We start from the raw sequence: 26,379 nt of genomic DNA on the forward strand, positions 1-26,379 counted from the left end.
TAAAAAACGCACACCATAACCGTTTTCCTCCACTATCTCAATTTATTTTATTTTTTCATTTAACTATTTCTCCTATTTTTTGTCACAATTTTTGTGTTTAATATATAGTACAATCATTTTATTTGACAATTTTAATTGAAATATAATTTTATGATAAAAAAACAGATTATTTAGTACGCACAAGACGCTATTATAGAGTATGGAACTATTGCCTACCTAGTTTGACGAAGAGGTAAAAAGGAAAATTGGAAAAAATACATGACTTAATCAATAAACAAGATATTACAGATGTGCTTAATTGCAAATTAGACAAATGGTGGGGTGAAAGGAAACAATATTCGCTTTTTATTCGATCAACGTATTAACCGGTATAAATCTCAATCTCATCGGCATCGATTCCCTGCTCGAGCAAGCGAAGATTCCAACTGTTTCTCAGCAGAGAAGAGGATAAACCCGAATTCAATTCACCGTAATCCTATCCAAATCCGAATATGAACGATGCAGATGTTTCAAAGCAGATCCAGCAGATGGTGCGATTCATCCGCCAGGAGGCGGAGGAGAAGGCTAACGAGATCTCCGTCTCCGCTGAAGAAGTATGCGTGTTTGTTACAAGTCGATTTAGTTGTTGGATTTGTGCGTTTTGCGTATGTTTTTGGTTTGGAGTGGAAGTTATTTCATCGATTTGTTTGTTTTACAGGAATTCAATATTGAGAAATTGCAACTAGTGGAAGCTGAGAAGAAGAAGATCAAACAAGAGTATGAACGCAAGGAGAAACAAGTTCAAGTTCGGAAGAAAATGTAAGCTTTTTTTCTTTTATGTTTCACACCTTTATTTGATCTTTTCAATTTCGTGCCGCGTATGCATCAATGTAAGCAGAAACATTCAATTTTGTGCTGTATATATTATGCTGGATGCTGTTGATTAGTTTGTCTTGTGCATGGTTAGTTGATTGTTCCCAAAAATTGGGGCCAACCAATGAATTTTGACCAAGAAGGATGGAGTTTGGGCAAAGCCCCCTGTATTATGAAAACCTACTGTTTTGTTGGAGAAACCATAGTTCCTAGAAATAATTGTTTGTATGAGAGTTGGTTACCTCACTTGCTCACAGGAGGTATGCTACTGGCCATAAGAATCATTTGTGTATAATGACATAGAGATATGGTCAAGTGTTCTTGAGAGTGCAAGTATTTATGATATATTGAATATTGAATTTCTGTCGTGAAATGTTTATCTACTACTGTGTTTTACAGTGAGTACTCTATGCAACTTAATGCCTCTCGAATCAAGGTTCTACAAGCTCAGGATGATCTAGTCAATTCAATGAAGGAGGCTGCGTCGAAGGAGTTGTTGCATGCGAGCCATGACCACAATAGCTACAAGCATCTCCTGAAGGATCTTATTTTTCAGGTTTGTTAAAGTTGAGTCTTGATATGTAGTTTATGCTCTATTTTATTGGAAAAATGAACATCATTTATCTAAGCTCTAGATCCATATAATGTAGATATTTACAAAAATAGAGTCAGTTTAGAATGCTTTCTTTTATCCATAGCTTGCTAGGTCTTTGAGATTTTCTATCTCTTTTTTTTTGGAGGCGGGTAGGACTGTGAATCTGCGAAGAGCCTGCTCACAACATTTTAAATTTTAATATTAAGTTTGCTGGAAGAGAAGATAATCCATGTCTATTGTTAAATATACTTTCTGTTTCATTGATAGGCGTTTGTTTTGTATTCAGTTTCCGCTAGGCATAAAATTAACCCAGATTTTACTTTTTCGGTTGGTTGATGTGACATCTTACAATAAACTGTTGCCTTTCCGGAGGTATCACCATGTCTTTCTGACAATTTTAAATTAAGATATTGATTATTTTTGCCATTATTCTAAACAATTGCTGGCATTCGACTTTTCTAGTTGCATGAGACTGCAAAGAAAGAACACCCTACACCCTTTTAACTATTTATTGTTGCAATGTTGAAGCCCATGGATCAAGTTTGCCGCAGATTCCATTTATTATTTTTGTTGGAGTTTGAATGATGTCAGAATACACCTTATATTTTTCATTGAGATTATTTTGTCATTCATTTTGAATATACCAACTTGAGGCCTGACTCATTACCACGTCTGCTGTGATGTATTTTTGCATTTCAGAGTTTGCTAAGGCTGAAAGAGCCATCTGTGTTGTTGCGCTGCCGTAAAGATGACGTGCATTTGGTAAACTCTGTCTTGAACTCAGCAAAGGAGGAGTATGCACAGATGGCAAAAGTTCATTCTCCTGAGATATTAGTCGATAATGTCAACCTTCCTCCTGCTCCTTCCCATCATAATGCACATGGTCTTTTCTGGTACTTACTGATAGATGCTGTGTTTCACAAATAGGAACTTGCAGAACAATGATTTGTCTGTGCGATACTATAGTTAACTGAAGACAACCAATTAAATACTGATTACTGTCTCTGCATTTGGTAATTGGATATTTAGCCCAAGAATCAAATAACTGATGTATTGTCTAGATTATAATTATTTCTCCTGCTTTCTTTTCAGCTCTGGAGGTGTAGTATTGGCTTCTAGAGATGGGAAAATTGTTTTTGAGAATACTCTTGATGCAAGACTGGAAGTTGTTTTTCGTAAAAAGCTGCCAGAGGTTATTTCCCAACTCTCTAGCTACACTTTTATCTGCGTTTATGTGTATTAATATATCCTTGCTGTAATCTATTGGGATTGATGGGTTTCTATCTTGTTTTGGAGGATTCTAATTAAAGAATTGAGATGGTACACAGAAGACAGCAAAATACTATAAAGCACATCTGCAACTTTTCTATTTGCAATATAAATGCTAAACATGTTTTCCTCTGCTATAAACTATTTTAGATTTTGTCGTGGTATAGAACTCTTGTAAGATTAGGTGCCACTCTTACTTTCCTTGTTTGTTATATATGCATGTAAAAATACCTCGTTGACTAATGGTTTATTAATCAGTACGATGTATTCTTCAGCATGATCTTTACTTTATCGTTACTTGTATGCAAATTACAGATTCGGAAGAGCCTATTCGGTCAGGTTGCTGCCTAATGGGATCAAATCGAGCTTGCATTGTCCTGAGATTGGAAACTTGTCTTTATACTCCTTTTGCATCATGTCATTTTCTCATCTTGTTGAAGCACTTTCCTGGATTCTCATTTTTATTCGAACTTTTCATCTCGAAGCTGATTCTGAGTTTTGGCTTTAAATTTGTGCAATAAAAGCAAGATGCTCAGGCCTGGTATTTGCTACCTTGATTTAACAAGTCTGATTAAAAAAAAGGCTTTGCTCTTTACATTCAGCAAGAATGCTCATTTTTCTTTACTTTTCTACATGTGTGCAATTATATGTTTATTCTGGCATAGATTATTGATACCTCAAGGCTTTTCTGTGATCTTGAATATCTTAGACCATCTTCAAATTTTGTGTAAAATTTCAATCAAATTTTGACTTTTTAATTTAAATAACGAAAGTTTCAAATTTTATACTGTGATTTTCAAAGAAATTATTTTTTCGTATCTCAACTATCATCCTCATCAATGTTTATGTACATGTCCCTAACTCGCTGCTTGAAGCACAATTTAACTTTGAATACACGAGTGACCAACCTCCGATTGATTATGATAAAAAAAAAATCCAAATATTTAATCAGTAAATCTAACATTCTAACCTTGTTGTTATTATTGTTGTTCTCATTATTATTATCTTCGTCGTCATCATTATTTATTTTTAAATATGTTATTTTGAATGTGAATTTTCTTTTGTACTCTTCATTTCTTCTTTGTTAGCCCACCATTAATTAATCATCTTGTGCCTTAACAAATCCCTCCATTAATATCTTTTTTTTTTGTTAGACCACCATTAAATTTTATCGTGTGGTTTAATACATAAAATAATTGGACATACCATCATAATAGTAAATCAATTTTTAATACCCTTCTTTCATGTGGCATACGGTTCATACTATAATTTTTCTTGATGTCTATTCTAATGAAATGATATAATGCATACTTCTCTATATATTGATATTTTTGTACCAGGAATTAAATAATTTTAATCATATTCGATTTTCTAATCATAGTTAATTTATGAATTAAGTTTAATTAATAATAAATTAATAAACTAAATACTGATTAATTAAAAACCTTATATTACTTAATTAAATTTAACTATATGCCCTACTATATATATGTTTAGGTTGCGTTTACTTGGGGTGATTATCATGTGATAAGACTATTAATAATAATTCATCCCATGTTTACTTAAAAATTAACAAAAATTTCTAAACTCAATGCCCGTTAATAATTAGATTTGAGCATGATTTATAATCCTCAATTTCATTAAGGATAAAAATCTATGGCTTGTATAAATGGAAAGAAAATTAGAACACTCCAAATATACCCTTCTTTATAATCTTTTCTATCATATTTAAAGGGCAAAATTGTGATTTTTGTTTGATCATAATTTTAATCACAATTGTAATTAATCACAGTAAACAAATTATTGTTTATCCATAACACTCTATATCATATCTAATTAGTTTACTAATTACCTTATAAATTATATTTTCACAATCCTATCAACACAAGTAAACGTAGCCTTAATGTCTTATATATTATATAATTAGGCTGCGTTTACTTGGCTTCATAAAGGTAGGATGAGTTTATTAATCCAATATCATCATCTGTTTACTTGAAAAAAGTCAATTCTCCTCAAATCTCAAAACCCGTCATTTCACCTTTTTTTACCCTTATTTGACGTGATATCTCATCCTTCCTTTTTCTAGGTATAACTCATCCTTATCATTATTTTTGAAAAAAAAAAATCCATAGATAACCTAATTACCCTCTCCCAATTTAAAATTTTCAAAAATAATCTAATCCAAATTTTATGAATACAAAAGTAAACATAAAATTATTTATAATAGGTGGAGGGTAAAACTGTAATTCGTTCACCAATCATTACTTCAATGTCAAAATTAATAATTCGAAGTAAACATGTTACCGTTTATCCATTATTATTCTATATCCATTAAACTCATTTTAATAATCCTAGTATGATTTATATATGTATAATCATATCCCACTAAGTAAACGCAGCCTGAGTATTGTAAAATTATTGAGTGTTAGGTTTTACTTTCCACATATTAGTATGAATAGATTAAACCAAATACAATTGACAAGTCAATTCACATTATTAAAAATTCCTTTCAACTTTACACGGATTGGTTCCAAAAATAGTTTATATATGAACAAATCCAATTGAGTTTTTTTTAAAAAAATATTATTTTAGAAAAAGGCACAAGCAGTAAACTATTCATTCAAATCAATTCTCATTTTTGAAATATAAAAAATGTAAAAGGGAATATATATTGTATCTAATACGAGTCACATATTAAAAGCTATGTAATTTTTTCTTATCAATTAAATTTTATGTATGGCATGTATTGTGAAAAATATTGTGTTAATTTAAAAGACATTTTAAACAATCATTTTTTTGGTAAGTTAGATCTTACCTATACAGGCATTGTCTTGACATACATCTAAGGGTCCTCATTTATCAATAAATATGGGGTCCATTATTTTTTTAGTGGACCCCGCATGTATTGATAAATGAGGACCCTTAGATCCATGATATAGTGTTGTAAATCTCTCTTAATTTTAATGAGTGAGTTATAGTAATAGAATCTACTAATTTAGAACATGTTTAAAAGGGTATTTTAGGATTTTTAATTTTTGGAAGGCTATATTGCAAAATATTTGATGAATAAGGCTACTTTTAAAAATATGATTTTGAAGTATGCTAGAATCCTTAAATTCTCAAATTGAATTCATTATAATACGTCCAAAAATAAAGAAAATAGAAATAACAAAACTAAAATCTCAAATTCAATATTAACGGGACTATAAAAATAGAAAATTGCAAATTACTAGACCAAAGATTTGATCTACCCGATATATGCATGCCAAGATACATATGTAAGATGCTATCAGTAAAAGTTGAAGGCCTAGTTATATAAATTTTTTTGATAAAACCTTTTTTTTAGTCTGACTCAATATTTCACAAGACAACAACATCCAAATTCTAGTCTGACTCAATGTTTCACAAATCCCAACTTCTTCGTGAAAATATAACTCTCTATATAAATTCTCAATATTATTCTCTCACGATTCATTCCGATTTAATCCAAATCAATGATTATACGATAGAGATTTTGTCAATCTTATAATCTCTATAAATAGGCCACGATTACATAATATTCAAAGACTCTTAAACTTTTTGCAAATCATTGCTGCTTCAAAATTAGATCGGAATGGCATCCCAAATATCGAACCCAAAACCTCTTCCACATGGCCTCCTGACCGATATTTTATCGAGACTCCCCGCAAAAGATCTTGTTGAATTCAGGCTATAAGAAAACACAGGGCGATAGATGTTTCTCCTAAGAACTACGAGTTTTCACCAGTTTCGGATTCGGTTACGACCCATCCAGTGACGATTATAAAGTGATGCGAGTTTGCATGGAAGAAAAACCCGCATTGTCAATATATAGTTTGAGAAACAAATCGTGGACGACGTCGGATTGGTACCACGGCCAAGTGCATCATCATTCGGGTGTGTTGGTGAATGGGGCTCTTCATTTCAAAGTCCAAGGGCGCTATAAGCGGGAAAAGTGTGGTGTGGTGGCCCTAAGTTTGGCTACCGATCAATGTTCGAGATTCGCGCTTCCGGTGCCTCTTGATGAAATTTACTTAACATATTCTAAAAAATAATTAACATTTTTAATCAAATTTATTAATCGACAAAAATTTTAATTTTTTGAAAAATATTTATTTTTAAAAAATTCTGATAGAAAAATAATATATGATTTTTTATAATATCTTTATATATTCTTTTTATTAGTAAGAGTTATCTCAACCAAGATAAAGAATTTAATATAATCACATAAAATTGGTATGTCCATTTAAATATTATCTCAAATGATATAAGTATTTCTTATAAATATGGTAAATATTTTAAAACGAATCAATTTTTTTCTGCAAATAATATTATCTTATGTATTTTTTTAAGCAAATTTAACCTCCTTAATTCTGTAAACTTTCTAAATTTTAATTCTAAAATAGTTAAATTGTATTATTTATGGAACATTTTATATGTAATTGAGAAATATTCTAAATTCGTTGTATTATTATTGAAATATAGCATTTATTAAAATTTCCCATTTATGTGGTACTTTGTTTCAAAATTTGATTTGAAGCAAATTTTCAGACGAATTTTGACCCATATAAATTTTAATTATAAATTACAAAAATTTTATCATTTATTGAAAATTTTATATATAATCGGGAAATCTTCAAAATTTTGTTGTATTATTATTATTATTATTATTATTATTATTATTATTATTATTATTATTATTATTATAGCATTTATTGAAGATTTCACATATATATGATAATTTTTTGAAAAGTTTGTTTGTTGGCGTTATGAGCATGTATTCAGACGAATTTAATTCCGTATTAAATTGTTTATGAAGCAAATTCGAAATACTAAATGAAAGAAATTGTTATATAATACATTTGTACATTATTATTTACAGTATTGTAAGAGATTTTGAAATATATATGAACTCAAATAATTAATTATATTTGTATAAAGTGATTAAGCAAATTTTAAATTGAAAATTGATTTATTATTATATTTATAGTATTAATTAATATCTACCAATTTAATCGTAAGTTTTTGGCAAATCAAATTATTATAAAGTAAGTTAATTTGAATCAATTATATTTGAGCATTATATATATAGATATATATTAAAATAAAAACTATTTCTAAATAAGTAATATTTAAAATGAATTTCGGTGCATTAAACATATAAATAGAATTAAATAAAGTTTGTTTCCTGTTTTAGCTAAAAGTTTTTGGCGGGATTTTACTATATTTAGCAAAAATTCAGTTATTATATATATATAGATTAGGCTGCGTTTACTTGGCTTCATAAAGGTAGGATGAGTTTATTAATCCAATATCATCATCTGTTTACTTGAAAAAAGTCAATTCTCCTCAAATCTCAAAGCCCGTCATTTCATTTTTTTTACCCTTATTTGACGTGATATCTCATCCTTCCTTTTTCTAGGTATAACTCATCCTTATCATTATTTTTGGAAAAAAAAATTCATAGATAACCTAATTACCCTCTCCCAATTTAAAATTTTTAAAAATAATCTAATTCAAATTTTATGAATACAAAAGTAAACATAAAATTATTTATAATAGGTGGAGGGTAAAACTGTAATTCGTCCACCAATCATTACTTTAATGTCAAAATTAATAATTCGAAGTAAACATGTTACCGTTTATCCATTATTATTCTATATCCATTAAACTCATTTTAATAATCCTAGTATGATTTATACATGTATAATCATATCCCACTAAGTAAACGCAGCCTGAATATTGTAAAATTATTGAGTGTTAGGTTTTACTTTCCACATATTAGTATGAATAGATTAAACCAAATACAATTGACAAGTCAATTCACATTATTAAAAATTCCTTTCAACTTTACACGGATTGGTTCCAAAAATAGTTTATATATGAACAAATCCAATTGAGTTTTTTTAAAAAAATATTATTTTAGAAAAAGGCACAAGCAGTAAACTATTCATTCAAATCAATTCTCATTTTTGAAATATAAAAAGTGTAAAAGGGAATATATATTGTATCTAATACGAGTCACATATTAAAAGCTATGTAATTTTTTCTTATCAATTAAATTTTATGTATGGCATGTATTGTGAAAAATATTGTGTTAATTTAAAAGACATTTTAAACAATCATTTTTTTGGTAAGTTAGATCTTACTTATACAGGCATTGTCTTGAAATACATCTAAGGGTCCTCATTTATCAATAAATATGAGATCCATTATTTTTTTATGAACCCCACATGTATTGATAAATGAGGACCCTTAGATCTATCATGGAGGTAGTGCATGTAAAGGTAGATTGAAATGAACCCTTTTTTATGAGCTGGTTTTTTTTCTTCCAAATATAGTGTTGTAAATCTCTCTTAATTTATTGAGTGAGTTATAGTAATAGAATCTACTAATTTAGAACATGTTTAAAAGGGTATTTTAGGATTTTAAATTTATGGAAGGCTATATTGCAAAATATTTGATGAATAAGGCTACTTTTAATAATATGATTTTGAAGTATGCTAGAATCCTTAAATTCTCAAATTGAATTCATTATAATACGTCCAAAAATAAAGAAAATAGAAATAACAGCACTAAAATCTCAAATTCAATGTTAACCGGACTATAAAAATAGAAAATTGCAAATTACTAGACCAAAGATTTGATCTACCCGATATATGCATGCCAAGATACATATGTAAGATGCTATCAGTAAAAGTTGAAGGCCTAGTTATAATAATTTTTTTGATAAAACCTTTTTTTTTAGTCTGACTCAATATTTCACAAGACTCCAACAATTAAATTCTAGTCTGACTCAATATTTCGCAAATCCCAACTTCTTCGTGAAAATATAACTCTCTATATAAATTCTCAATATTATTCTCTCACGATTCATTCCGATTTAATCCAAATCAATGATTATACGATAGAGATTTTGTCAATCTTATAATCTCTATAAATAGGCCACGATTACATAATATTCAAAGACTATTAAACTTTTTGCAAATCATTGCTGCATCAAAATTAGATCGGAATGGCAATCGAACCCAAAACCTCTTCCACATGACCTCCTGACCGATATTTTATCGAGACTCCCCGCAAAAGATCTTGTTGAATTCAGGTGCGATTCCAAGGCATGGCTTTCACTCATCTGCAGCCAAAAATTCAACAACGCCTATCTAAAATCCTCGGCGTGACGACTCGTCTTTCGCTCCTATAATCAGATTTATACTTGCCCACTGTGGCTTAAGCCGGGTCAACATGAAGCTGTGCCGCCGTTTGGTTTCGTCCGCGAGCATGGTAGGATTCGGCTCGTGGGTTCTTGTAATGGGTTGGTTTGTTTAGTCGCTTCTTCGTTGAAAGAATCTATCGTTTTGTGGAATCCGGCTTCAAGAAAACACAGGGCGATAGATGTTTCTCCTAAGAACTACGAGTTTTTCACCAGTTTCGGATTCGGTTACGACCCATCCAGTGACGATTATAAAGTGATGCGAGTTTGCATGGAAGAAAAACCCACGTTGGCAAAATATAGTTTGAGAAACAAATCGTGGACGACGTCGGATTGGTACCACGGCCAAGTGCATCATCATTCGGGTGTGTTGGTGAATGGGGCTCTTCATTTCAAAGTCCAAGGACGCTATAAGCGGGAAAAGTGTGGTGTGGTGGCCCTAAGTTTGGCTACCGATCAATGTTCGAGATTCGCGCTTCCGGTGCCTCTTGATGAAAAACTCGATCTGGATTGGGCCATGCTTGGAGTTTTGGGAGGGTGTTTATGCTTGTATATCGATTACGGACGTTATTCTAAAAATGTTTGGGTGATGAAGGAGTACGGTGTGAGTGAATCTTGGACCAAAGTGGCTACCTTCTTCCGCCACAATGACGACGACGCAAAATATGATAATATCCGCGGAGCCCATGTGCGTGGGGGAGATTGGGTATGTTCTGGCCGTTAATAATGACTCGAGTATGATCGCATATAATCCCTACGATTATGGCAAGAGTTTGGGTCAAGTGATGTTACAGATATTCAAGCCATTGACTACTCTGAAAGCCTCCTTTCTCCTCATTTGGATCCCCCCCAAACATGATCAGGCTATGGGTTTGATTTTGATTTTTATCAAGAACATTAAATTTCGAGTTTTGTTATTGGTACGTATTTCATGTCTACCTTCTTAATAAGTCTAGCAGAAATATCATTCCGATCCAAATTTGAAGCAGCAATGATTTGCATTTTCAAATAAGTCTAGCAGAAATAATGTTATTGAAATCATTGCTGCTTCAAATTTCTTATATTTTCGATTTTTTATTGTTAGTTTTGCGCAAGAAAAGGCGATATTCCGTGGTGTTTATGTGACATATCTTTGTGATAGACTTTCCCAAAACAAAAGTTTCAATATACACGCACGCACCCATGTCAAAATCCCCCATTAATCCACGTCAAGAGTACAAATATGAACTTGGAATTAATATATTTATTCATAGGATGTTATTTTTTGAGAAAATAAGTTTTTTAGTCCAGTAACTTTACCTCCTTTGGGTTTTGGTCCATTAACTTTTTGGATGTGGGTTTTGGTACACTAACTTTGCATTTTCAGTATTTTTTGGTCCAACTGCATACGTGTCAGCTTCTGATTGGTCCACGTAATCATTTTGGACCAATCAGAAATTGACACATATGCATTTGGACCAAAAAACACTGAAAATGCAAAGTTAGTGTACCAAAAACCACATCCAAAAAGTTAATGGACCAAAACCAAAATATGAACAAGTTAATGGACAAAAAAACTTATTTTTTCTTATTTTTATGTTAGTGTATGACTCCCAAGTGTATCTTATAACAATCTACATTTATTTTTTACTAGTCATATCCTTGATTTTTTTGAAACGCTTTTGAAATTCAGAAGAGTATCTTATTTATACTTAGCATATCTTATAATATATATTTATATATATATATATAATTCTTTTTATCTATATCTATATTTTTGAATTTTTAAATTAAATGATCGTGACACCCATAACATAACTTATTATAAAAACCATTTTTATATTTTTTGAATTCTATTATAATCTCTAGATCTTCACAAAAATTATTTAACAAAATATAAATTAAATATATTGATACGCTGCGCATCCCAAGTATATATGTAATGCGAAATTTAGTCCTCTGTAATAAAATTTGAATCATTTGAAAATTAGTTCAAAGAAAGGGAAAATTTCAAATTTAGTTATGTATGTTTGTTACTTTGCGATTTTGGTCCTCTGGTAGCGCTTAGTCGTGTCGCGCCCAAATTAACCCAACTCAGATTAACTAAATAAACATGTAGTAGGGAGAGTAGGGATCGTTCCCATGAGGAAAGTGGAATTTATTTGTGTTCTTAAAAATACTGGAAATAAATAAAAGAGGATTTTTTGGATTTCACTAATTACTATGCAAGAATTAAAATAAGAAAGATCAATAAATTAACGAGACTTGGTATCGGTCGACTACAACCTTGAAATCATTCACTCGATCATTGATTCCCTAAAAATAATTAATTCACATCGAATATTCATCATTAAAAATTTAATTCCTGTTTCACCTTAATTTTAGTTAACTAGACAACAGCAGTCTAAGTTAACCCTTACCCCATAAATTAACCCAATACCAGAGATCAGATTTAAATCCACGGTAGCATTTAAACTAGTAAAACTGATAAAGCTAGACAACTCATACACAAGCGGATGAATTTAGCCTAGTCAATTGTTATTCCTATGAATTAATAAATTCAACAGCAGAAAATATCAAACGTAGTTGCTTCACAAATTAGATGGTTCAAACAATTACGGATTTGAATTCTAATTTAGCAGTAGATTGTATAGCGAAATCACAGGCCTATAATCTCACATACAAGCATGAAATAAATCAGAACAACTCTTGATACTCAAATTGAATTAAACAATGAAAATCTGAATCTCACAAGATAAATAAATTCAAGGGTTCGTCTTCCTCAACCAAGAATAAAAACAAAAAGAATTAAAATCTAAGAATAAGAAAGATAAAACCTAGCCGCCAAGATGGTTCTTGAGCCTCCTCTGCGTCTCCTCTCTCTTCCCCAATCAATATCTGACTCTAAAATTCGAGATATCTCTTTTAATTAAGGCTAGAGTCCTAAATAATAAAAATTCCTAAATTACAAATATTTTCCCGAACAGCATGTCTCGCTCGATCGGCAAGATGTTGCGGATCGAGCGAGCAACTTTTCCGAACCTACTGTTTTCAAATTTTTTTGGCCGCTCGATCCGCAAGATGTTGAGGATCGAGCGAGCAACTTTTCTCCCAGCGAGCAGCGATTTTGCAAAATTCATATCCAGAGATCTAGCCGTCGGATTGAGCTGAAATTTGGACAACTGCTTTAAAACATCTTGAACTTTATTCTGGACGGTGGGATCGGATTTGGACTTCTGTAAAATTAAATATGATTTTCTGATCATTGCTGCTCCGTAATTTATTCTCGCGCAATAGCTTTTCCATCTTTTCCTCGACAAAACACTACGTCCTATACAATAAACACGGGAGCATGTAATGTAGACACGATGTATGAAATATGAACACAATGCTTAATTAAAACACACAAACGCATGCAAAATAACAACACAATGATATTAAAATATGCAACACAAACATGCCCATCATCCTTTATGTTTTCACATTTCAGTTTTAGTCCTTCATGTTATGATTTTTTGCAATTCGGTCCTTTTTATTAAAAAATTCTTACGTGGCACTGTACACTTCAGCTCCACGTCAGCACTGAATTGGTGCCACATCAGCGCCACATCGAAAAAAAGACTAAAATTGCCAAAAAAATAAAGATAGCGGACTAAAACTAAAATCTGAAAATATAAAGGACTGAAATCGCAAAGTGACAAACATAGAGGACCAAAAAAGCGATTTTTCGTTCAAAGAATTCAAAGCTAAATTATTGAAACAACGGTAGGAAAAATCATTAAGGCACTTTGATCTGATCGAAGTGGGAGTAATTGAGAACCGAGTTCCTAGATTATCTTAAAGAGAATGGAATTCTATCATAGTGGACTCTGCCAGGCACACCACAATTGAATGGTTTGTCAAAATGTCGTAATAGAACATTGGACTTGGTTCGATCAATGATGGGCTTCACTGAATTTCCGCCTTCATTTTGGGTCTATGTGCTTGAAACTATGACAAAGGTTTTTAACCATACAAAGACAGTGGAAAAAACATCATATGAGATATGGATGAGAAAACCTCCAAAATATTATTATTTAATGATATGAGGATGTCCTATTTACGTGAAGTAGACAGTAGGAGATAAATTAAATAGTAGATCTATTTTATACTATATTTTGGTATATCCAAAGAGTTCTGTTGAATATTATTTGTATCACCAAAAAGAAATAAAAGTGTTTGTTTCGAGAAGTATCACTTTCTTGGAGAAGGATTTTATATTAGATAGAAAATGGGTGATGATAGATCTCAAAGAAGTTCGAGAAATGCCCGTTACTGAAAAAATAATACCCACTCCTCAATAGTCAGTAAATGAGGTACATGCACCTAGTAGGTCTAAGACAAGCTTTAGACCCCCAATCAGATATACGTTGTTTCATGGAGAAGGTCATGATGAGCATATCCATGGATATGATCCTAGAAACTTCACGGAAACGATATCTGATGGTGATTCACCTAAATGGCTTGAAGCCTTGTCGTCTGAAATGGACTCCATGTATTCAAACCAAGTTTGGTCATTGATAGAACCACATGAAGGAATTGTTCATATAGGATGCAAATGGATCTACAAGAGAAAACTTGAGGCGGATGGGAAGGTATTGATATTTAAAACAAGATTGATTGCAAAAGAATACACTCAAAGGCAGTGAGTTGACTACGAGGAAACTTTTCACCCGTCGCTATGTTTAATTTCACTAGGATTATGCTAGTCATAGCAGCATGGTATGACTATGAAATATGAAAAATGGATGTGAAGACAATGTTAGTTAATGGAGATATTAAGGAAGAGATTTATATGTTTCAACCGAAAGGATTCACATCGGTGAGAAGCGAGCATAATGTATGAAAAATTTAGTGATCAATGTATGGTCTCAAACAAGAATCAAGGAGTTTGAACCTCATATTTGATAGCACTATCAAAAAGTTTGGTTTTGTTAAAAATCTTGAGGAACCATGTGTGTACAAGAAAGTTAGTGGGAGTGCAGTGACATTTATAATACTTTATGTTGATGATATCCTCCTTATTAGGAATGATGTAAGATTATTGCAATCAACTAAAGTGTGGTTAGCAAGAAAATTCTCCATGAAATATATGTGTGATGCATCATTTGTATTGGTAATAAAAATTTATAGAGATATATTAAAGAGGATGCTAGGGCTCAGCCATACTAAAGAGGTTATCTATTGATAAGTCTAAGAGAGGAAATTTGTCAATGTTTCATGGAGTTATTGAAGTGACCCAGTTTAGATCACCTACTAACTCGCAGTCTTAAACATGAAATTAGTTTAATATAAAAACACTTATGGAAAGAACATAGTTTATTGCAAAAACTTAAAAACTAGTACAAAAGGAACCGACGGAATACAACTGACACTAAATCCCAAATGTATTTTCCTACACACATATTCAAAATGAAACTGACTGCATGCAATATAACTCCCAACATATTCTGGCCTGCATCTAACCTTGCCTCGATCTAATCCCCGTCCAACCCGAGACCTAACTTGTGGAATGGGGTGTCCAAGATAACACAATGGACGTGAGCGAATAACGTCTAGTACGAAAATATGAGTATACAAAACTAATGTGATGCATGCAGCATTAGATGACTGGGTAACTGGTCAACTACCGAGTCTTGCTCAGACTAGGTATCAATGAGTATGTAGTATCATCTGGGAATCCGACCGTGGGTTAACTCACACACTTGTGTAGTGACCCTTACCTGGATCACTTACTAATCAGAGATTAAAGCTTAATTAAACATGAAATTAAAAATAATCAGAGATAAATTGTAGAAAACTAAATAAATGCTCGACCGACAGAATAAAACCGGGTAACCGAATCCAATATACAACTCAATCGAATAAAACTTAATAAAATATAACCTAATAGCTAACCCTGTTGTCTTTCCCTTGACATTGATTACTCCAAGTCTCTGGTGAACTACCTGCACTTGTACCTGTCCCGTCGAACGCGGTGTCCAGACAACACAGAAAATACTATACGTGAGTGCTAAAGCTCAGCACACTAGTACGGGTAAACATACAAACATGATGCATGCAACATGAAATGTCTAGGTATCCGTATCTGGAATATACTAATCAACCTGGTCAGACTAGCATCTAGGATATGAGCCACAGCCTCGGGGAGTCAAACCACTAGGCCCAACCACTCACTCCTAACCAAACGTGGACCTGGGTGTCCCTGGATGTCAGTGCTCGCTCGACCCGTGAGTCACTGTTTCCCTCAACATCAAACGTCCAAACAAGGGCTAAGCGACCCTACTCAACTAGCTCATCTAAAAAATTTACAGGCTAGATATGATATGCACATGCAACATAATATCTCAAAGCAATAACATGCATCACATAATATGCAATCAAATAAGCATGCAAACCCATTGAGTATCTCAGTCAGTACTTACGTACCTCAATAATAGTTCTATATGTGCAGTTATCTACAGTCCATCACTGCAAGTCAAGAAATCCATGCATCACTAACAATATCTAAAAGTCTTAACTAAGATATTAGATACTTCCAAACTATTTATAGAGTCGAATATACCTCCGTCCATCGTCAGCTCGTTGATGTCGATTGTCTCAAAACTTGGGCACAACTCCGCCACGACTTCGAAACACCTCACCAAGGCCCGCCCCTTGCTAAAAAAGACTAAAAACCCCTTAAATGGCTTAAGAAACGAGGTAAAAAATTGGTGCACAAATCTGAATTTTTGACCCCCTATTTATTGACGGAGATCGGACGTTCCGATCTCCGCATGCATGCCACGTTCCAAACTGTCACGATCGGAAGCTCTGATCCCTACTTTGGAATTTCCGATCTCATGCATGCAGCTACATGTTCAAACGTCAACGATATGTCACAAGTGCGCATGACCTAACTCGATCGGATATTCCAATCTCACCTTCGGACGTTTCGATCTAGCTTCCGAACACCATCGTTTGATCCGATCACTTCGGATCTTCCAATCTCGTTCGGACCTTCCGAACATGTCCAAGTTCACTTTGACCATTTGACCATTTCTAACGTCCTAAAGTCGATTTCTTGGTCCGATTAATCAAATTAAAATCACTAATTAAGTTTAACCATTTAATCTTGTAAAATGGAACTGAGAATTACTACATTCTTCCCCACTTAATATGCAACACATAAGCATGCATACCCGTTGGATATCTCAATCAGTACTTATATACCTCCATAATAGTTCTAGATGTGCAGGTATCTACCGTCCATCACTGCAAGTCAAGAAATCCATGCATCACTAACAAAATCTAAAATCCTTAACTAAGCTAATAGATAGTCCCAAACTATTTATAGAGTTTCGAATATACCTCCATCCGTCGTCAGCCCATTAATGTCGATTGTCCCAGAACTTGGACACAACTCCGCCACGACTTCGAAAACACCTCGCCTAGGCCCGCCCCTTGCTAAAGAAGACTAAAAACCCTAAAATGGCCTAAGAAACGAGGTGGAAAAGATGAAATTGGTGCACAAATCTAAATTTTGGACCCCTATTTACAGATGGAGATCGGACGTTCCGAACTTTTGATCGGACGTTCTGATCTCCGCAACATGCCACGTTTCAAACTGTCACGATCGAAAGCTCTGATCCCTACTTCGAAAGTTCTTATCTCATGCATGCAGCTACGTGTTCAAACGTCAATGACACGTCACAAGTGCGCATGTCCTAACTCGATCGGAAGTTCCGAACTCACCTTCGGACGTTTCGATCTAGCTTCCAAACACCATCGTTTGATCCGATCACTTTGGATCTTCCGATCTCGTTCGGACTTTTCGAACTTGTCCAAGTTCACCTCGACCATTTGACCATTTCTGACGTCTTGGAGTCGATTTCTTGATCCGATTAATCAAATTAAAATAACTAATTAAGTTTAACTATTTAATCTGGTAAAATGGGACTGAGTTGCTACACATGTCTATACCACCGTAGTATCAATCTCCGCGTATTGCGATAACTCCCGGTGTTAGACAGTATAAACAGGTGTAGGGCTGATCGACCCTACAAAAAAGACTATCTCGAAGGAGATACGACTGAACGTATATGTGCACATCCAGTGTATGTAAAGCAGTAAAAAAATTTCATGGCATATAAATGCAACATATAAGCATATGCATACTCAGCTGACAATCTCAGTCAGTACTTACGTACCTTTAGGTGGTAGATCAAGTCTATTCAGTGTCTAGGTTCCAAGCCTACAGTCAAGTGATTGTCATATCATTACACATGCTTTAAAAGACTTAACTAAGCTAAAAGATTCTCTTATATTTTAATAGGATTCTCGGATCATATCTTTATCCGTCGTCATTTTGTGGATCAAGGGGTTGTATATTATTGTGATCACAAAACAAATAAGCTTATGATATGTTCCTTCAAGAAATGATTTTAAATAGATTTAAGCTTGTAGAGAGTATTCACATAGAAAAATAATGATCTCACAATGATATTATTTCTTCCATTTTTCACAAACACAAGTGGTTACTTATGTAAGTAGAGAGATAAATTTCGAACTCAAATCATTTTTTTAATTATAGAAGCACAAGTATGGAAAATACAAATGAAAGTAAAAAAACAATTACTCCTCATATCTTCATAATATGAGCATAAAAGAATTTTAGAGAACAATCAAACCGTTTATAGAATATGAACCATTTCACGAATTTTCAAAATATGCAATGCTCAAATAATGACACAAAATAATCAAATCTCTACAAATTAAAAATATAAAGAAATTTATGAGACATATTCAACACATATATATCAAGTCGATTAAACAAGCTTAATTCACCAAGAATAGAAAATATCAACTCAAAGTTTCAAATAACACAAAATCAAGATGTATTTGCCAACTCAAATATTCATTAAATATTTAAGAGTCCCTTCTTAATAACTAAGTACAATCACAATTTTAAGGGAATTGCTAAGAATTATAACACCCAAAAAATTCTAGCACAAAGTAGAATATCATATTGGCATCCAACTCAAATACTTTTAAAATAACAAAGAGTGTACCGAGTTTTCTTGACGAATTGTGGCTCCAATTCGAATTGATTTGTCCCTTCTATTGGTGATTGCAACATACTTGAGCTTTTTGAAAAAACTACCAACTCTTGTTCATGCCCTGTTTTCTACCGCAACAACATGGTTCGATTTAACCAATAAACGAATTTTTCTCTTCAATGACCAGGCTAAAAATTTTATGCCACTGTGATCATCTACGAGTCTAGTTTGCAATGAAAAAAATGGTTTGTCATTTGGACACTCGAGCAAGGAGTTATGTCATTTTTCCCAATGTCGTTGCAAGCTTCCAGATATACTCAACTAGACATATATATATATACATATATATATATATATACATATATATATATATATGTTAAAAAAAACCTCAAAATCCAAATTTTGAAAATAAAATCAGTATCAAATCTTTTAAGAACAACCCGCTTTGATATCACTTGTTAGGATCGAAAACATGTGTACACGGAGGTGAATACACACTTAAAAATATTTTTGAGCTACAATAACTCGTTATTGAAATGTTCAAAAATAAAACAAGAACCGAGAGATTATATCGAGTTCACTTTTCAAACCAAATGAAAGATACTCAAAATACTTCACCTAAAAATCGATTACATATTTTAGAAATCGTTTGAAAAGAATGTAAGTTGTAATGATAAAAATAATTTGTTTGCAGTATTTTTATCAAAAACTTTGTATGCAATATTTTGGTATATTATCAAACATATAAAATACTTCAACAATGCCTACCAAACACAGTAACAAGAACTAAATCCAATGAAACAAAGAGACACAAATCTGTTTATGGAAGTTCGAAGGCTAAATCCTTCTATATCTCACTTTTTTCCATTTTCAAAAGGATTCTACTAGAAGACTTTGATTCATACAAGCTATTTGTAGAAACTAATTTTGACTCAGGACTTATCCCTTGCCTAATCGAAACTCCTAGAAACACTCTCAATGTTCTTGACAACAAGTCAACAAATTACACATTCTTCATTGTCTTTGTGCAAAGACTCACAAATGACATTCTATAAACTTGATTTAGTGTGGAGGATTTAACTGCTCATCTGTCTTCTTGTTCTTCATAACTTAATTTCTTGGGCATGCTTTTATTGTATCTTGTTTTTCTTCTATATATGCCCTTGCTTGTAATCCCTATCAAAAGCTTGTAAATGATATTCTAGTGTTGTATTTATGGCCTTCAAGAATGATATGAACGTTAGGTTCATGAATATATATATGATCCTTTGGGAAGTTTCTAGACATTTTTCGGATGTTATAACAGTGATATTTGCGTTGCTGGAAATTTTCTAATGTTGAGCTGATTTTACTGTTCATCGGAATAGTTTGACTGAGCTGGTTGACTGGTATGGTCTGGTAAAATTTCGAGATGGTTAGTTCAAACTGATCTGGTTCATTTGAATTGATCTGGTCAATAGTTGACCTGGTCAAATTCAAGCTAGTACTGTTTGATACAAATTGAGCTGATCTCTTTACTTGATTATAACTCTTGATTCACTGATGTGTTGGCATAGTGATGAAAATAAAAGTTGTGTCCCTCTATCTTAAATTTCCAAATAATTATGAATCACTTGATTTTCAGTTCGTTCAAGAGAGATATGCTTGAAATACAAGATTGTATACATACTTGAACTATTTCGTCATCCTGTGCAGAACCAAAAAAAGTATCGTGATTTATCAGCTTCTTAAGCTTCGATTCACACTTTTACTTGTGAAGATAAATTGTAGACAATTGGATTAGCTTCGTAACTCATACTGAATCGTTCTATTTGGATACACGAGCTGAAAGATATGACAAAATTACCAGAGCTGATATTTTTGATCTGGTTGCTGTATCAATTGCATCTAGCTTGATATTGCGACCACCATATCACCTAGATAACATCCCAACTAACTGATCTGATTTGATATATATCACTTGTAGAGCTCGGAGTTAGCTTTTCAAGAACCTTGGTGTCTGGTCATTTGGGTTACCAAGTTATGATATATGTTCTAAATAATCAACTGAGCTAGAATTCCAGCTCGACTAATTTAAGTTCCAGCTTCTCAAAACTTTGAACTTTTGATTTACCAACTACGTACTTGAGTAAATATGTTAGAAACATAATAACAAGTTTTGTTATCATCAAAATCAAGATTGCTCGTATTTTCGGACTTAACATTCTCGATGCACCAATCACCATGTGATGAAACCAGGCCTTGGATATAATTCTTGGCTTTCTGACCAGATACGCATGCATAAAAATATATTGAATTTAAATCACCATGTGCAAGTCAATTATGTTTCTTTGCTTCCAGTACAATCTTAGTTGGTAGCTAGATTCTGAATTTCTTTTTCGAGCCCGAAATTATTATGTGAAGGTATGGTATAATGCAATTTTGAAATCGGACTGATGAGTATTGGGACGGAAAATGATTTATTTCGCTCACGAATTCTTAGGCTACGTTTACTTTAAGAAATGAGATTGTGAAAAGGATAGATTAAAATGTGATTATTAGTATAATTTGATAGGATATAAAATGATTATGAAAAAATAATAATATTTTTAGTTTGATGGATTAATTTGAGATTGATTTTTTTTTTTCTCTTTTCACCATGTACAAGTTTATAATCCTTTCTAAAATTTAAAATTAAGAATCATTTCTAAACCCCATTATTAATTAACGGGCTTAAGAATTTATAATGATTTTTAATTTTGCAACTAAACATAGGATTAATCGATATTAATAATGTTATTCATCGTTTATCAAGACAAGTAAACGTAGCTTTATAGATATAACAATCAATTATATATCTTTATAGATTGAAGGAAATGCTTGTGATATTTGTCTACAAATCCTTCTTGATTGTTATTCTCTGAATCAATGTTTTTTCATAATCAGGATCAATAATCGAATCGATCTACCTTTAAAAATGATCAAATCAGTCGAATTGTTTTAACCCGACGATCGAACCGAAAAATCATTGATATAATATAATATAATGAATAATATATTTTAAATTTTAAAAACTCAAATGATGTATATAAATTAAATACACAAAAAAATATATTTACCAAAACTTGAAAACTATATAAATATATTCAAAATATCAATTATTGCTATATTTTTTAAAAATAATAAATTAACTAATTAAAAAAATCTAGTATAACTAAAATAATATTGTTAATGAAAGACAAATTTCAAACAATCATGTATATATATAACAACACATTAAATTAAAAAATTTAAAATAAAAAAAATTATTTTTTCGAAAGAAATTAAAAAAAAAAAAAACCCGGTTTTATCTTTAAAACAGTTTTTGGAGTGTTCGAGACTGGACCTGAGACTGATTTTCGGGCGAATCGGCCGGTCCGGCGTTGAAAACATTGCTATGAATGGACTTTGGGTTGATATTTAGATTAAACGTTTTTTTCTTGAACTTAAAATTTGTAGCCATAATTCTATATATATAAATTAGAACTTTGACCCCAAGTTTCTTATAAATTAATTCCGTCTCTTATATAATATTTCTGTCTTCAGTCGCTGATTATATATACGACCGACCTTGCATATATTACATTCCCAATGCTCGATTTCAATGAATAGGGAAAAAAATACATATATACACATGTGCAATATATATGACCAAAATGTTTCAAGAAATTAAAGAAACGAAGTGGAGAAACCGATGTCAAGTTGTTATTATCATACACATAATTAACATAATCTTAATATATAATTAACACCAGCATTTCAATTTAAAAGTAATCCTCAGTCCTTCCCTTGAAGCCAATTTGCCCAAAAGTAAGGCAGAGGAACAACCCAAGGTGCCAAGTAACCAACCACAACCTATATCATAGAAAGTAGGAAAAAGAGCAATAATTTCAATATATGAACATTAATATTAAATATTTCGTTATGTTCATGCCCAAATTTAGAAACATTACATATATAGTGTAAATGTTTTCTATGATACCCAAAATGCTCATACCACAACAATTATTCTGACTAATGGCAAAACACAAAATAATTGCACTTTCAGGTCACTAGAATATATAAAGCCATTCAAAAAATAAAAATAAAAATTCTTCGAACCAATTATAAAAAATATGAAATAAAAGCGTAAAAATTCTTAATTTTAGTATCGGTTCTCGACCGTTTATCAATTAATTTCTGTAATTCCAACAAAAATTACGAAAAAAAATAACTTTAACCTCCCAAAAAAAAGAAGAAGAAACAATTGTAAGAACACGACACATGCACAGAACAATTAGCGTTCAAAAAAAAAATCATATGGGTCTCTTCTTATGTAAATGTAGTTGTGTACTTGTACTGTATAGTTCCATGATTTCATTGAAAAATGATCAATTTTATTTTTTTTAAATAAGATTCCATGCTTACCAGAATGGTGAAGTGAGGGCCGGGCCAGTGGGCCAGTGTGCGAGCTCAGGCCCAATGCTGGAGAAGAAAAGCCCGGTCAAACTGTTGCCGTTGATGATTGGAATGCTTGATGGTGCTAGCCATCCGATCAACCCGAATCCGATCACATTAAGATCCGTACGCAGCCAATCTCCTCGGAAACTTCACAATCAAACACTTAATTACTAGAGTTTTTGAAAAATTAGCTATTTAAATTTACTCATTTTTCCTTATTAATCAAGGGATGCATCACGCAGAGTCGAGCATTTTTCTAAATTTATCATATATAGAATAATATGTGCCGTGCCGTGCCTCGAGCTGAAGTCAAACCAAGCTCGATTTCAGGTAATGTTTTTTTTAATACCTCCAGCTCAAGCTTGGAAGTTTAACAAAAAAATACTCAGTACTTTTCATAGAATTAATAACGAAACAAATTATTAAAGAGTAGCATCAGATAAAAACATCAATTTCTGGCCGTGTTGGAATTTTTTTAGTACTTTTAAATGAATGTTGAATTTTCAATCAATTGATCAATTTTACCATGTGACTTTTCCACCGGAGGATTTTGCCAGCTTTAGAGGGTTCCGGGCAACCATCGGTGACTTGATGAATCCTGAAAGGCAAAAATTAAGAATCAATTATATTATATATAATGCATATAAAAATGTAGAATTTATTCACATTCATATTTTGACAAAAGAAATGAATAAAATTAATTCCACCCGCTTCATATTGAGCTTTATTTATAATTTTCTTCGACCATTTCAGCCAAACAATACGGACAACAATGATAATATATAATTTTTTGAGCAGACGGTCTCAAGGTAAGATGGGAAAATTGATATTTTTGATAATGTTTTCCATGATTCAGGTCGAAATCGTCTCACAAATTTGAGTTAAAAGGTTTCATACGAGTTTTTGTTTATTAATTTTTTTGTACCTCAAATTGAATAGAACTAGGAATATATTTCGTCTTCAATGATACATTATTAAAAATTTAAACAGCAAAAGTAGTTACCCGAGGTGAGGTTGAGTCTCTTGGGCGAAGAAGAGAGAGGGGCGGTGCCCAATCCCGCCACAGTCGATGCAGTCGCCATGCTCGCGGCCATTTTCAGCTTCTTCTTTTTCTACTTCTTCTTCTTCGCAAGTAATTTAATTTGGTGGGTTCTGATTTAGGGTTTGGATCGGAGAAGCTTCATTAATGGCTTCTGATATCTGGGTATGTGTGGTGACCATTGAGCACGGGATTACGAGGGATTGGTGCGGACTAATCATATTTGGACACGTGGATTATATGTGGATATGATTGGGGCTGTGTTGAGGATATGGGGGGAGGATTTGATAGCTTGGTGGACGTGCTTGAGTGGAGATTTGTGGGGCTCACTACTTCTTTTAATAATTACAATTTTTTCGAAAAATTGTAATTTCATATTTTAGTTTTACATTTTTCGATTTTTATAATTTTAGTAATTTTTTTATTGAAAATATTTATGTAGTATCAGTTCCATATGTAAAGATATCACATCAACATGACATTGAAAAAATATTAAATTGCATAAGAAAATAAAGATATCACATCAACATGACATTGAAAAAATATTAAATTGCATAAGAAAAACAAAGATATGGAACTAATTGTAAAATCTAATATTACAAATGAACTGAAATCAACCACAGAAAAATTAATGAACAAAAAAAATAAATTTCTCTAATAATTGATACAAGTATTAAGATTTTTATGAGTATTATAAATTGATTAATTTCTATACACAGTTTGAAAAATTACCAGAATCGTCAACTAAGTTAGATCACTATTTTGTGTTTTAGTTCTCAAAGTATCAAATTTTGTTCTTAATAATAAATAATACATCTAGTTTGTTCCCAAACTTGATGTACACGGTTATTCTTACTCAAGCTGAGTATTTACATTATTTCAGACGTATGTACAGTGTCTAGTCTTTAGAATAATAAATTATTAAACTATCGATTAATTAACATCTCTAAATTTATAAATTTTCACGGTTTCAATATTATTATTTCATAGAGTTTTTTTTAAAATTTATTATATTAAATATACAATATTATATTGAATTTCAATAATCAGAATTTACTTTAGGAAAAAATTTTGTGAAAATTTAACTTTGTGAATAAGTAATTTTTTATTTTATAATTTTAATTACCTTGAAAATTAACATGTTTATAATATTTATTGTGTGGAAATGAATTAAAATAATTAAATAGTCCTATATAGCACACCACATGAGAATTATCCAATTTAATGTTAAATGATTTCTTAATGCATAACCAAAATATTGAAGTGAGTTTATATTAACATATCTGATAGTTTCATGTGCTTAATTATTGGATTGTAACTTTATCAGTTATTAGGGAAAAAAAACTCATTGTTAAATCTCTTAGTTTTGATGATAATAAATAATGACTTAGGTTTCTTTTTTCTCATTTACTAATAAAATATTTTTATAAAAGTTTGTTTTAAAAACTTTTATAAGATATTTTAAAAATTGTTTTAAGAATAAATATAAGTTTGAACAACTACTCTATAAAAACATTTTAATATTTCAAAAATAACGTTATTCATCTTTGTCCTCATAGTTCAATTTTAATAATATCTAAAAATGTACACCTATTACTTAGAGAAAATTTTTTAAAATATATTTTTCAAAAATATTTTACAAAAATTTTATCCAAGCACATACACTAAGTTTGTTTCACTTATAAAACACTAAAAAAATTTTAAAGTACATGTCCAAACGAAAGCTTATTGTATTATATATTTATATCAAGCTATCTTTACATGTATTACATGCACTCGACCGTTTTGTTGAAGATTCAGAACAAGTGATTCAACCAGTCTCAATATGCAAAGGTATTCTACCGTTTCAAGTATTAGCAGCTTACTTTATATATCTGATCGC

At 31.8% G+C, this 26,379-nt stretch overlaps 3 protein-coding genes across 3 annotated transcripts; 2 read left to right on the forward strand and 1 right to left on the reverse strand.

The window, feature by feature from the left end:
• The first annotated feature begins 348 nt into the window (after positions 1–348).
• Positions 349–3,317, forward strand: LOC140892410 (V-type proton ATPase subunit E-like). The gene is made up of 6 exons (XM_073301289.1): positions 349–593; positions 698–798; positions 1,252–1,408; positions 2,147–2,340; positions 2,540–2,639; positions 3,032–3,317. The coding sequence occupies exons 1-6, from the start codon at positions 492–494 to the stop codon at positions 3,065–3,067; spliced, it is 690 nt and encodes a 229-aa protein (XP_073157390.1). The 5' UTR covers positions 349–491; the 3' UTR covers positions 3,068–3,317.
• A 3,208-nt stretch (positions 3,318–6,525) lies between these two features.
• On the forward strand, positions 6,526–14,808 carry LOC140874042 (uncharacterized). The gene is made up of 4 exons (XM_073277320.1): positions 6,526–6,747; positions 9,967–10,650; positions 14,267–14,557; positions 14,719–14,808. Exons 1-4 carry the CDS (start codon positions 6,526–6,528, stop codon positions 14,806–14,808), a joined length of 1,287 nt encoding a protein of 428 aa, XP_073133421.1.
• A 7,858-nt stretch (positions 14,809–22,666) lies between these two features.
• LOC140875436 (photosystem I subunit O) lies at positions 22,667–24,654 on the reverse strand. The gene is made up of 4 exons (XM_073279117.1): positions 24,462–24,654; positions 23,984–24,056; positions 23,426–23,605; positions 22,667–22,873 (listed from the first exon to the last, which is right to left on the reverse strand). The coding sequence occupies exons 1-4, from the start codon at positions 24,550–24,552 to the stop codon at positions 22,783–22,785; spliced, it is 435 nt and encodes a 144-aa protein (XP_073135218.1). The 5' UTR covers positions 24,553–24,654; the 3' UTR covers positions 22,667–22,782.
• Between the last annotated feature and the right edge of the window lie 1,725 nt (positions 24,655–26,379).

The sequence above is a fragment of the Henckelia pumila genome, chromosome 1 (genome assembly GCF_033568475.1).
Source record: "Henckelia pumila isolate YLH828 chromosome 1, ASM3356847v2, whole genome shotgun sequence".
In the NCBI taxonomy this organism is placed as follows: domain Eukaryota; kingdom Viridiplantae; phylum Streptophyta; class Magnoliopsida; order Lamiales; family Gesneriaceae; genus Henckelia; species Henckelia pumila.